The 14118-nt window shown below is 43.2% G+C and overlaps 1 protein-coding gene across 1 annotated transcript; it reads right to left on the minus strand.

Moving 5' to 3' along the window:
* Positions 1-11127: 11127 nt before the first annotated feature.
* LOC123409296 (E3 ubiquitin-protein ligase WAV3-like) lies at positions 11128-13640 on the minus strand. Its single transcript, XM_045102235.1, has one exon. The coding sequence runs from the start codon at positions 13235-13237 to the stop codon at positions 11318-11320; it is 1920 nt and encodes a 639-aa protein (XP_044958170.1). The 5' UTR covers positions 13238-13640; the 3' UTR covers positions 11128-11317.
* Positions 13641-14118: the final 478 nt, after the last annotated feature.

The raw sequence follows: 14118 nt of genomic DNA on the forward strand, positions 1-14118 counted from the left end.
TGGCATGCTATCATCATTTCACCCACATAGCATGTGTTAAAAAGTTGAGAGGGCTAAGACAAAAACTGGATGCAGTTCGTGTACAAAACGGACAATCTCTCTCGAAGTAGCACTGTTTCGAACGAGAACTCATCTCTTACAAAGGGATTTCATTTTTTGAACTTATTTGAACTCCATAATTTTTGTGTGTTCAAAATGCACCATTCTAAGGCACATCACAAAATTTCAACAATTTCTGACTTCATTTGGTATATTTCGTGCATTCACTTATTTTTTTGAGCTAGTTGACCCTGAAATGGAAAAGCACTACAAATGAACTCTGAAAATGTTGAAAGTTGGCATGCTATCATCATTTCACCCACATAGCATGTGTTAAAAAGTTGAGAGGGCAAAGACAAAAACTGGATGCAGTTCGTGTACAAAACGGACAATCTCTCTCGAAGTAGGAGCGTTTCGAACGAGAACTCATCTCTTACAAAGGGATTTCATTTTTTTGAACTTATTTGAACTCCATACTTTTTGTGTGTTCAAAATGCACCATTCTAAGGCACATCACAAAATTTCAACAATTTCTGACTTCATTTGGTATATTTCGTGCATTTACTTATTTTTTTTGAGCTAGTTGACCCTGAAATTGAAAAGCACTACAAATGAACTCTGAAAATGTTGAAAGTTGGCATGCTATCATCATTTCACCCACATAGCATGCGTTAAAAAGTTGAGAGGGCAAAGACAAAAACTGGATGCAGTTCGTGTACAAAACGGACAATCTCTCTCGAAGTAGGAGCGTTTCGAACGAGAACTCATCTCTTACAAAGGGATTTCATTTTTTTGAACTTATTTGAACTCCATACTTTTTGTGTGTTCAAAATGCACCATTCTAAGGCACATCACAAAATTTCAACAATTTCTGACTTCATTTGGTATATTTCGTGCATTTACTTATTTTTTTTCAGCTAATTGACCCTGAAATTGAAAAGCACTACAAATGAACTCTGAAAATATTGAAAGTTGGCATGCTATCATCATTTCACCCACATAGCATGTGTTAAAAAGTTGAGAGGGCTAAGACAAAAACTGGATGCAGTTCGTGTACCAAACGGACAATCTGTGCCGAACTAGCAGCGTTTCGAACGAGAACTCATCTCTTACAAAGGGATTTCATTTTTTTGAACTTATTTGAACTCCATACTTTTTGTGTGTTAAAAATGCACCATTCTAAGGCACATCACAAAATTTCAACAATTTCTGACTTCATTTGGTATATTTCGTGCATTTGCTTATTTTTTTTTGAGCTAGTTGAGCCTGAAATTGAAAAGCACTACAAATGAACTCTGAAAATGTTGAAAGTTGGCATGCTATCATCATTTCAACCACATAACATGTGTTAAAAAGTTGAGAGGGCTACGACAAAAACTGAATGCAGCTCGTGTACAAAACGGACAATCTCTCTCGAAGTAGGAGTGTTTCGAACGAGAACTCATCTCTTACAAAGGGATTTCGTTTTTTGAACTTATTTTAACTCCATACTTTTTGTGTGTTCAAAATGCACCATTCTAAGGCACATCACAAAATTTCAACAATTTCTGACTTCATTTGGTTTATTTCGTGCATTTACTTATTATTTTTTTGAGCTAGTTGACCCTGAAATTGAAAAGCACTACAAATGAACTCTGAAAATGTTGAAAGTTGGCATGCTATCATCATTTCATCCACATAGCATGTGTTCAAAAGTTGAGAGGGCTACGACAAAAACTGGATGCAGTTCGTGTACAAAACGGACAATCTCTCTCGAAGTAGGAGCGTTTCGAACGAGAACTCATCTCTTACAAAGGGATTTCATTTTTTTGAACTTATTTGAACTCCATACTTTTTGTATGTTCAAAATGCACCATTCTAAGGCACATCACAAAATTTCAACAATTTCTAACTTCATTTGGTATATTTCGTGCATTTACGTTTTTTTTTTGAGCTAGTTGACCCTGAAATTGAAAAGCACTACAAATGAACTCTGAAAATTTTGAAAGTTGGCATGCTATCATCATTTCACCCACATAGCATGTGTTAAAAAGTTGAGAGGGCTACGACAAAAACTGGATGCAGTTCGTGTACAAAACGGACAATCTCTCTCGAAGTAGGAGCGTTTCGAACGAGAACTCATCTCTTACAAAGGGATTTCATTTTTTTGAACTTATTTGAACTCCATACTTTTTGTGTGTTCAAAATGTACCATTCTAAGGCACATCACAAAATTTCAACAATTTCTGACTTCATTTGGTATATTTCGTGCATTTGCTTTTTTTTGAGCTAGTTGACCCTGAAATTGAAAAGCACTACAAATGAACTCTGAAAATGTTGAAAGTTGGCATGCTATCATCATTTCACCCACATAGCATGTGTTAAAAAGTTGAGAGGGCTAAGACAAAAACTGGATGCAGTTCGTGTACAAAACGGACAATCTCTCTCGAAGTAGCAGCGTTTCGAACGAGAACTCATCTCTTACAAAGGGATTTCATTTTTTTGAACTTATTTGAACTCCATACTTTTTGTGTGTTCAAAATGCAGCATTCTAAGTCACATCACAAAATTTCAACAATTTCTGACTTCATTTGGTATATTTCGTGCATTTACTTATTTTTTTGAGCTAGTTGACCCTGAAATTGAAAAGCACTACAAATGAACTCTGAAAATGTTGAAAGTTGGCATGCTATCATCATTTCACCCACATAGCATGTGTTAAAAAGTTGAGAGGGCTACGACAAAAACTGGATGCAGTTCGTGTACAAAACGGACAATCTCTCCCGAACTAGGAGCGGTTCGAACAGGAACTCATCTCTTACAAAGGGATTTCATTTTTTTGAACTTATTTGAACTCCATACTTTTTGTGTGTTCAAAATGCACCATTCGTAGGCACATCACAAAATTTCAACAATTTCTGACTTCATTTGGTATATTTCGTGCATTTGCTTTTTTTTTTTGAGCTAGTTGAGCCTGAAATTAAAAAAGCACTACAAATGAACTCTGAAAATGTTGAAAGTTGGCATGCTATAATCATTTCATCCACATAGCATGTGTTAAAAAGTTGAGAAGGCTACGACAAAAACTGAATGCAGCTCGTGTACAAAACGGACAATCTCTCTCGAAGTAGGAGCGTTTCTAACGAGAACTCATCTCTTACAAAGGGATTTCATTTTTTAAACTTATTTGAACTCCATACTTTTTGTGTGTTCAAAATGCACCATTCTAAGGCACATCACAAAATTTCAACAATTTCTGACTTCATTTGGTATATTTCGTGCATTTACTTATTATTTTTTTGAGCTAGTTGACCCCGAAATTGAAAAGCACTACAAATGAACTCTGAAAATGTTGAAAGTTGGCATGCTATCATAATTTCATCCACATAGCATGTGTTCAAAAGTTGAGAGGGCTACGACAAAAACTGGATGCAGTTCGTGTACAAAACGGACAATCTCTCTCGAAGTAGCAGCGTTTCGAACGAGAACTCATCTCTTACAAAGGGATTTCATTTTTTTGAACTTATTTGAACTCCATACTTTTTGTGTGTTCAAAATGCACCATTCTAAGGCACATCACAAAATTTCAACAATTTCTGACTTCATTTGGTATATTTCGTGCATTTACTTATTGTTTTTTGAGCTAGTTGACCCTGAAATTGAAAAGCACTACAAATGAACTCTGAAAATGTTGAAAGTTGGCATGCTATCATCATTTCACCCACATAGCATGTGTTAAAAAGTTGAGAGGGCTAAGACAAAAACTGGATGCAGTTCGTGTACAAAACGGACAATCTCTCTCGAAGTAGCAGCGTTTCGAACGAGAACTCATCTCTTACAAAGGGATTTCATTTTTTTGAACTTATTTGAACTCCATACTTTTTGTGTGTTCAAAATGCAGCATTCTAAGTCACATCACAAAATTTCAACAATTTCTGACTTCATTTGGTATATTTCGTGCATTTACTTATTTTTTTTGAGCTAGTTGACCCTGAAATTGAAAAGCACTACAAATGAACTCTGAAAATGTTGAAAGTTGGCATGCTATCATCATTTCACCGACATAGCATGTGTTAAAAAGTTGAGAGGGCAAAGACAAAAACTGGATGCAGTTCGTGTACAAAACGGACAATCTCTCTCGAAGTAGGAGCGTTTCGAACGAGAACTCATCTCTTACAAAGGGATTTCATTTTTTTGAACTTATTTGAACTCCATACTTTTTGTGTGTTCAAAATGCACCATTCTAAGGCACATCACAAAATTTCAACAATTTCTGACTTCATTTGGTATATTTCGTGCATTTACTTATTGTTTTTTGAGCTAGTTGACCCTGAAATTGAAAAGCACTACAAATGAACTCTGAAAATGTTGAAAGTTGGCATGCTATCATCATTTCACCCACATAGCATGTGTTAAAAAGTTGAGAGGGCTAAGACAAAAACTGGATGAAGTTCGTGTACAAAACGGACAATCTCTCTCGAAGTAGCAGCGTTTCGAACGAGAACTCATCTCTTACAAAGGGATTTCATTTGTTTGAACTTATTTGAACTCCATACTTTTTGTGTGTTCAAAATGCAGCATTCTAAGTCACATCACAAAATTTCAACAATTTCTGACTTCATTTGGTATATTTCGTGCATTTACTTATTTTTTTTGAGCTAGTTGACCCTGAAATTGAAAAGCACTACAAATGAACTCTGAAAATGTTGAAAGTTGGCATGCTATCATCATTTCACCGACATAGCATGTGTTAAAAAGTTGAGAGGGCAAAGACAAAAACTGGATGCAGTTCGTGTACAAAACGGACAATCTCTCTCGAAGTAGGAGCGTTTCGAACGAGAACTCATCTCTTACAAAGGGATTTCATTTTTTTGAACTTATTTGAACTCCATACTTTTTGTGTGTTCAAAATGCACCATTCTAAGGCACATCACAAAATTTCAACAATTTCTGACTTCATTTGGTATATTTCGTGCATTTACTTATTTTTTTTTTGAGCTAGTTGACCCTGAAATTGAAAAGCACTACAAATGAACTCTGAAAATGTTGAAAGTTGGCATGCTATCATCATTTCACCCACATAGCATGTGTTAAAAAGTTGAGAGGGCTACGACAAAAACTGGATGCAGTTCGTGTACAAAACGGACAATCTCTCCCGAACTAGGAGCGGTTCGAACGAGAACTCATCTCTTACAAAGGGATTTCATTTTTTTGAACTTATTTGAACTCCATACTTTTTGTGTGTTCAAAATGCACCATTCGAAGGCACATCACAAAATTTCAACAATTTCTGACTTCATTTGGTATATTTCGTGCATTTGCTTATTTTTTTTGTGCTAGTTGAGCCTGAAATTGAAAAGCACTACAAATGAACTCTGAAAATGTTGGAAGTTGGCATGCTATCATCATTTCATCCACATAGCATGTGTTAAAAAGTTGAGAAGGCTACGACAAAAACTGAATGCAGCTCGTGTACAAAACGGACAATCTCTCTCGAAGTAGGAGCGTTTCGAACGAGAACTCATCTCTTACAAAGGGATTTCATTTTTTGAACTTATTTGAACTCCATACTTTTTGTGTGTTCAAAATGCACCATTCTAAGGCACATCACAAAATTTCAACAATTTCTGACTTCATTTGGTATATTTCGTGCATTTACTTATTATTTTTTTGAGCTAGTTGACCCCGAAATTGAAAAGCACTACAAATGAACTCTGAAAATGTTGAAAGTTGGCATGCTATCATAATTTCATCCACATAGCATGTGTTCAAAAGTTGAGAGGGCTACGACAAAAACTGGATGCAGTTCGTGTACAAAACGGATAATCTCTCTCGAAGTAGCAGCGTTTCGAACGAGAACTCATCTCTTACAAAGGGATTTCATTTTTTTGAACTTATTTGAACTCCATACTTTTTGTGTGTTCAAAATGCACCATTCTAAGGCACATCACAAAATTTCAACAATTTCTGACTTCATTTGGTATATTTCGTGCATTTACTTATTGTTTTTTGAGCTAGTTGACCCTGAAATTGAAAAGCACTACAAATGAACTCTGAAAATGTTGAACGTTGGCATGCTATCATCATTTCACCCACATAGCATGTGTTAAAAAGTTGAGAGGGCTAAGACAAAAACTGGATGCAGTTCGTGTACAAAACGGACAATCTCTCTCGAAGTAGCAGCGTTTCGAACGAGAACTCATCTCTTACAAAGGGATTTCATTTTTTTGAACTTATTTGAACTCCATACTTTTTGTGTGTTCAAAATGCAGCATTCTAAGTCACATCACAAAATTTCAACAATTTCTGACTTCATTTGGTATATTTCGTGCATTTACTTATTTTTTTTGAGCTAGTTGACCCTGAAATTGAAAAGCACTACAAATGAACTCTGAAAATGTTGAAAGTTGGCATGCTATCATCATTTCACCCACATAGCATGTGTTAAAAAGTTGAGAGGGCTACGACAAAAACTGGATGCAGTTCGTGTACAAAACGGACAATCTCTCTCGAAGTAGGAGCGTTTCGAACGAGAACTCATCTCTTACAAAGGGATTTCATTTTTTTGAACTTATTTGAACTCCGTACTTTTTGTGTGTTCAAAATGCACCATTCTAAGGCACATCACAAAATTTCAACAATTTCTGACTTCATTTGGTATATTTCGTGCATTTGCTTCTTTTTTTGAGCTAGTTGACCCTGGAATTGAAAAGCACTACAAATGAACTCTGAAAATGTTGAAAGTTGGCATGCTATCATCATTTCACCCACATAGCATGTGTTAAAAAGTTGAGAGGGCTACGACAAAAACTGGATGCAGTTCGTGTACAAAACGGACAATCTCTCTCGAAGTAGGAGCGTTTCGAAGAAGGAGAAGCGACCCCCACAACAAAAGTGGTTCTGCGGCACGCCACGTGGTTCCGCTGCACGCCACGTGGTACTAATGGTCTTTCATTTTTAAATGACTGTTTTAATCAAAAACAGATCTGTTACAAAAAGGGATTTCATTTTTTGAACTTTTTTGAGCTGAAGACTTTTTGTATATATATGTGGTCGAAATGCATGATACCATGAAGTTAGAAAGGGCTAAACCATTCAAAAGTAGCAAATGAAGTTAGAAAGGGCTAAACCATTCAAAAGTAGCAAATGAAGTTAGAAAGGGTTAAACCATTCAAATTAGGAAACTACAATGGCACAAACAGAAACTAGACATATATAAATTGGTCCAAGAAGTACATGATACTAGTCCAAACAGTACATAATAATAGCTACCATAGATATATATACAAGTGTTCGACGTTAAGAACACTACTCGTCTGAATCATCTAAATCAGAATGTCCACGTTCCTCGAGGTGACGCTGGCCATAGTTGACGACTCGAATCTTGCGGTACAACTCGTATGAAACGTATGCATCTTTTGGTGCATACTCAATGTTGATATCATCAAATGGGCCCTTCTCCCAAAGTCTGTGCTGAGACTTTGGGAAACCGGTCTTCATATCACCATATGACTCGTCGATCAAGGCAACTGCCATATGAGCCATCGAAGTCCTGTCATGTCGAAGCCTGAATATCGTTTGGAGATCAACGAGGCAACCAGCTGGTATCTCAATACCGAAGCTGTGCCTAATCTTCAGCTTGTCGTTCCTTATGTCAATGGAAGCAAAAGTGATGCCGCTGCGAAGGAACTCCATGAGTTCTGGACAATGCTTGTCACTCCTGCAACAGAAACAAATTAAAATGGAACAAATGTTACATACTGCTGCAATAAGGAAACATGTTTCACTACAACTAAAGAGAAACTTATCTTTAGGATTCAAATAGAACATATGCAATGGAACCTAGAGAGATCACTATAGCTATCCAATGGAACCTAGAGAGATCACTAGCTATATGCAATTTTCATGACTATGACATATCATATTGCTATCCAATGGAACCTAGAGAGATCACTAGCTATATTCAATTTTCATAACCTTGGATCAAAGAACACCGCATAAAATTGTATCACTACAACTATGATTTCAATGGAACATATTGAACCAATCAGATTTTTCAGATTATGGAACACTATTCCAATCAGATTGTGTTTCCTTCAACTAATCAAAATTGTTTCACTGCAACTATTTGAAGCGAACCAACTATGATTCCAATGGAACATATTAAACACTAGTTGATTCTAATACGATTTTTCAGATTATGGAACACTATTCCAATGAGATTGTGCTCCCCTTCAACTAATCAAAATTGTTTCACTACAACTATTTGAAGGGAACCAACTATGATTCCAATGGAACATATTAAACACTAGTTGATTCTAATACGATTTTTCAGATTATGGAACACTATTCCAATTAGATTGTGCTCCCCTTCAACTAATCAAAATTGTTTCACTACAACTATTTGAAGGGAACCAACTATGATTCCAATGGAACATATTAAACACTAGTTGATTCTAATACGATTTTTTAGATTATGGAACACTATTCCAATTAGATTGTGCTCCCCTTCAACTAATCAAAATTGTTTCACTACAACTATTTGAAGGGAACCAACTATGATTGAAACAAATAAACTTACAATGTCATTATCTTGGATCAAAGAAAGCCTCAAAACTTACCTCGCCCATTGGAAGATCAAGACATGGCATGCGAAGCATAGTTGGATGACGGCAACACCGCGTTGATCTGCCGTGTACTCCAGATCAAGCCCCAAGAACTTCTCATGATCCGCTGTGTGGTCAAACCATTTTTCCTTCAACTGTTGAAGAAAAAACGGCACCTCGTTGCTCAGGTTCTTGTACGCGACATCGAGCATCGTCGTGCCATGTGCGAGCACCTTACGAAAGCTAGTTGGCATGGTGGAAGAAGAGAAGGGAAGAAGAGAGGAGAAGAACAGAGGAGAAGAATAGAGAGGGCGACACGAGAGAGAAGAAGAACAGAGAAATGGCGACTGTACGCTTCGGTTCGTGCTTTTCATCACCCGAAACGACGCGGGATGCAAACTGTTTGGGCCTTTAGTCCCGGGTTGAGCCACCAACCGGGACTAAAGAGGTATACCAAACGGTTGCCACCACTACGGCAGGCCACGTGTTAGGCCTTTAGTCCCGGGTTGAGCCACCAACCATGACTAAAGAGGTATACCAACGGTCGCCACCACTACGGCAGGCCACGTGTTAGTCCTTTAGTCCCGGGTTGAGCCACCAACCGGGACTAAAGGGGGATACGAACGGTTGCCACCACCACTGCCCGCCGCGTAGCCCTTTAGTCCCGGTTTGGGACACGAACCGGGACTAAAGGCTCCTTACGTGCCGGGACTACAGCCTCGAGGGAGGCATTGAGAATTGGGGCGACGTGGTCGGGCCTTTAGTCCCGGCCCAGAGGCAGGCCGGGACACAATGGTCCAGGCCAAAGGCCCGTTTTCCACTAGTGATAGGTCTTCGTGTGCGTAGGAATTTTTTTGTTTCCCATGCAACGTTCCCCAACAGAGCATTGTGCCTCCACACCGCTCCAACGGAGACGTACTTCCCTTTAAAGGGAAGGAACTTCAGGAACACATCCTCGTCTTCGTCGGTTCCACTTGTGGTTATTTCTTACCTTTACTTGTATTTACTCTTTGCTTATTATTGTTGTTGTTATCATCATATAGGTTGCTCACCTACTTGCATATCTAGACAACCTATTTTTTGCTAAACCTAATTTGTTTAAAGAAAAGCTTAAAATTTGTTAGTTGCCTATTCACCCTCCCCCCCTCTAGTCAACCATATCGATCTTTTCAACGGACGTCACAGCGAACACATACAACCAATCAACTCATTTCTTTCAGGCCTGGTTAACCTCTATGCGATCTAACAAACACACCCTTACAACTTAGAGCATCTCCAATAGATGATGTAGATGCAAAAAAAAATTAACTTTTGCACCTTCGAGACGCAAAACCCCACCTTCAATCGATGATGTAGATGCAAAAAAATACATCGCCGCCTTATGAAGATGTAAGATATAACATATCGAGATGCAAATATATATCTCCAACTACATGAGATGTAAAACCGGCGATCACGTGCCAACCGACGAACCACCTTCATTTTGCTTCTACCCACCCGTTTATCGCCCGTCCGCCTCACTTCCGGCGATTTCTATCAGGAAACTTCGTCGTTGCCGCCAGTACGGCCATCCTCGACGTCGACGCCCATCCCTGGAGCCAGCCGCGCCACCCTAATTGTCGACGACCTGCAGATTTGAGTCTTCCTGTCGACGACCGCCCTCCACCGTGTCGCATGTCCGCCCATCCCCGCCCCGCCATGAGCCCAAGGTCTACCCCTCCCTGCGAGCCGTGTCGCCCTAGTCGTCAATGACCCGCTGATCTTAGTCAGCCCCGCCAATGACTACGCGACCGATTTGAAGGTTCGTCGGAACTCCGAGGACCGTAATGGTCATAACAGCTCACGACCGCCTCCACTGGTAGTCGTTGCCCGCCACTGAAGCTAGTAGGGCAGCCACACGGCCAACGCAACCTGCCGAGCCGGCGGTTTGACGTTACCGCCGCCGTTGCGTCGCCACTAACGGAGTCCTCCGACAGTCGCGCCGCCGCCCACCCGAGATGTACTTTGTGTTGCCCATCAACGCTCCTACTCGTGGCCGACCGGTTTCCTCCACCTCACACGCAACGCGATTCGACATAATTATTTGTTGCAATAGAAAGTTTACATCACCAAATATACATCATCTACTAAGTTGCATTTTTACATCTCGAGTATACATCAACTGTTAAAGTTGGCTATTTTTTAATAAAGATGTAGAAACTTTTTTTTTAAATGTAAATTTTAGATCTCCTACTTGTCTGACGACCATAATGGTCATAGTAGCTCACTACCGCCTTCATTGGTAGTCGTTGCCCGTCGCCGAAGCTAGTAGGAAAGCCGTGCGGCCAACGCAACCCATCGAGCCGACGGTTATTATTACCACCGATGTTGCGTCGCCGCCAAGGGAGTCCTTCGGCAGTCGTGGCGCCGCCCACCCGAGATGGAGTTTGTGCTGCACATCAACGCTCCTACCAGTCGCGGGCGGGTTTCCTCCACCTTACATGCAACATGTTTGACAAAATTATTTGTTGCAATAGAAAGTTTACATGCACCAAATATACATCATCGATTTAAGTTACACTTTTACATCTCGAGTATTTGAAAATGTAAATTTTACATCACCTACTTTATGTCTCCAAATTTTCATGAGATGCTATTACAAACTTGAAAACCATATCTGTGTGGTCAAATCCTAATCCTCTACCTCGGTGGGTTCAGTAGTGTGCGCTTCTTCGCCGCTCCTTACTCCTCTGCTGCGACAGCGCCGTCATTTCCCGCGATCTCCGCGATCGGTCCAGCATGTCCATCATCGCCGGAGTCACGTACGAGTACGACGCCGTGGCACCCGTCGTAGATATTACCGTCGTGCCAAGGGCAGCCTCTGCCCTGCGGCGCGTCGTCTCGCTGTCGCCAGACATCTGCCGCGACGTCGCTCGCTGCTGCGCGTGCGAACTCAGCCCTGCCAGCATGTACGCGCGCCCGGACAGCTCGTACCGCCGCCGGTCCGCCACGCGGGCGCGCATCTCTTGCAGATCTCGCGACAACTCTACGCACATGGAGTCCCCAGCTCGGGCCGCCGCCGAGCGCGCCACGGCGCGCTGCCTGCTCTGGAGTATCTCGGCCGCCTCCTCGTGAGCGCCCCGCTCTGCCGCCGCACGAGCCGCGGCGATGCCGTCCGTGGCGGCCAACCGGACGCGCTCCCGTTCGACCTCCGCAGAGCGCTCCTGGCTCACCGCCCGCGAGGGCCTCTGCACCACTGCGTCCTCGCCGTCCACGTTCGTTGGCCGTCCAGTCACCATGTCCCGGTAAGCGCAGCTGACTTGCATCAGGCGGGTGACATCTGTGGTGGATCGGGCCCTCGGCACGTCCATGAGCAGCAAGAAGCGCCTCTCCTCGTCGGCGTACAGCTCGCCGACGTCGATGGAGGCGGAGCGGCCGTCCACGTCGACGTGGCTCTTGTAGCAGCCGGAGTTGACCGACCGGACGCGCACTCCCGATTGCGGGCACGAGATGTCAACGCGCAATTCCTGCACGGCGACCGAGAGGAGCCCCCCGATGCATTGCGCGAATGCGTCCTGTATGTCCGTCTCGTTCTCGATGAACGAGAACGTGCCGCCGGTGGCCTCGGCGATGGTGTGCATCGCCGCCGCGTCGTGGTCGGTGCCGAACCCAAACGTGTGGACAGGCGCGGACCGGTCGCCGGCTCCGGTGTACATGAAGGAAGGCGGCACGAGCGCGTCGTAGTTGGCGTCACGGCCGCGCTTGGGCACGGTGTACGTGTCCTGCCCGTCCGACAGAAGTATCACGCTCGCGACGGCGTTCCGGTGGAGCCGGTCGTCTAGCACCTTGGCGGCCTTGCGGAGGGCGGCCCCGATGTTGGTGCCACCGCTTGCCGCGAGGGACTGCACGGCGCGCTTCGCCAGATCCTTCCCACCGTCCGACTCCGACATGCGCGCGAGCCGCATCAGGCGGCTGGCGCCAGACGAGAAGGACACGACGCAGAGGCGGTCCGCGGGGCCGAGGCTGTCGACGACGAATCCCATGGCCTGCTTCAGCAGCGCCAGCTTGCTCCCTACCATGCTGCCGCTCACGTCGAGCACGGTCACCAGGTCGATTGGCGCCCGCGCGCGTGGCGGCGTCCCGCCGGTGGCGGTGCCACCGGTCCCCGGAGCTCTGGCGTGCACGAGCACGGCGAAGTTCTCGTGGGGCGCGTCCCGCGCGAGAGACGAGTACTCGCAGTGCGTGCTGAGCGCAACCGCTAATGACCCGCTAGACGTCGCACTCGCAGCACCATGGTGCCGGTCGCCGAGAGGCCGAGGCGCCCGGACCACCGGGTCGTCGTCGTCGAAGACGCGTGGCTCCATAGGCCGGAAGAACGGCTGTGCCGGCGCGCGCGACGCGTGTGGCGGCTGTGACGGTGTGGAGCTCTTGGACTTGGAGGAGCGGAAGGACGGCAGGTCGCGGCATCGCGCGCTGCAGAGCGGGCAGGCTTGGCGGCTGCTGGCGAGGCTCCCGGAGACGCAGCGGTAGTGGAACTGGTGGGAGCAATCGGCCGTGAAGCCGCTGGCGCTGGCGCCACCGCCACGGCGCATGTCGCCATTGCAGATGCCACAGGTGCTGCTGTTGCTCTCCATTGCCGCCCCTGGCTTGGCTATGGGCCTCTGACCGCAGGCATAGGAAATTGTGGCGAGGGAGGTTTGACAACTGGTACAAGATGACAGCGATTAGAAAATGCATTATAGGAGTAGCTGTTACTACGTTCCCGCACGCTCCGCGTTGAACACGATTTAGATTCATATATAAACAAGTCACCGGTTTCTGCAGATGAATTACACTAGTTTAGAACAATCTACCGCTGAATAAGAATCCCGGTGCTGATTTCGTTGACGTGTTCTGAATCAGCTCAGCTGCATGCACCCTTCTTTTGACCGGTACTACGGCCGGCGCCGGGCAACGTGCCGGCCTGAACCGTTTTCCTAATAGTAGTACTGTACAGAAGACCAAGCCATCAAGGCTGTAACAGCAACATGTACAATAATTTCCCGTTCAAAAAAAAAAAAGTACAATAATTAATAAGTTATTTTAAATTTTGTATGTAATTTAAAAATGATAAAAATATATGTCTACATTTTCGTAAGAAAAACATGTCTACGATGAGTCATCTTTTAGCCTTCTCTTTAATAAATACTCCCTCCGTTCCAAAATATAAGACCTTTTAGGTATTTCACTAGAAGACTACATACGGAGCAAAATGAGTGAATCTATACTCTAAAATATGTCTATGTACATCCGTATGTAGTTTATAGTACAATCTCTAAAATGTCTTATATTTAGGAACGGAGGGAGTAGTTGTTCTTAAAAACATGATGAGACATATTATAATAAAAGATCATCTCTTGTTTTCTCTTAAATAAGAGAAGACAAACATTTTCTTATGATTTATCTTTTCTTCATCTCATCATTTATCCTACGTGGCATTCATAAAATTAAACTATTCTTCATGCCCTTAGACCCC

Source organism: Hordeum vulgare, chromosome 1H (genome assembly GCF_904849725.1).
Source record: "Hordeum vulgare subsp. vulgare chromosome 1H, MorexV3_pseudomolecules_assembly, whole genome shotgun sequence".
In the NCBI taxonomy this organism is placed as follows: domain Eukaryota; kingdom Viridiplantae; phylum Streptophyta; class Magnoliopsida; order Poales; family Poaceae; genus Hordeum; species Hordeum vulgare.

Excerpts from the sequence above, each read along its gene's own strand:
- LOC123409296 (XM_045102235.1), bottom strand. The coding sequence starts at position 13,237 with ATGGAGAGCAACAGCAGCACCTGTGGCATCTGCAATGGCGACATGCGC.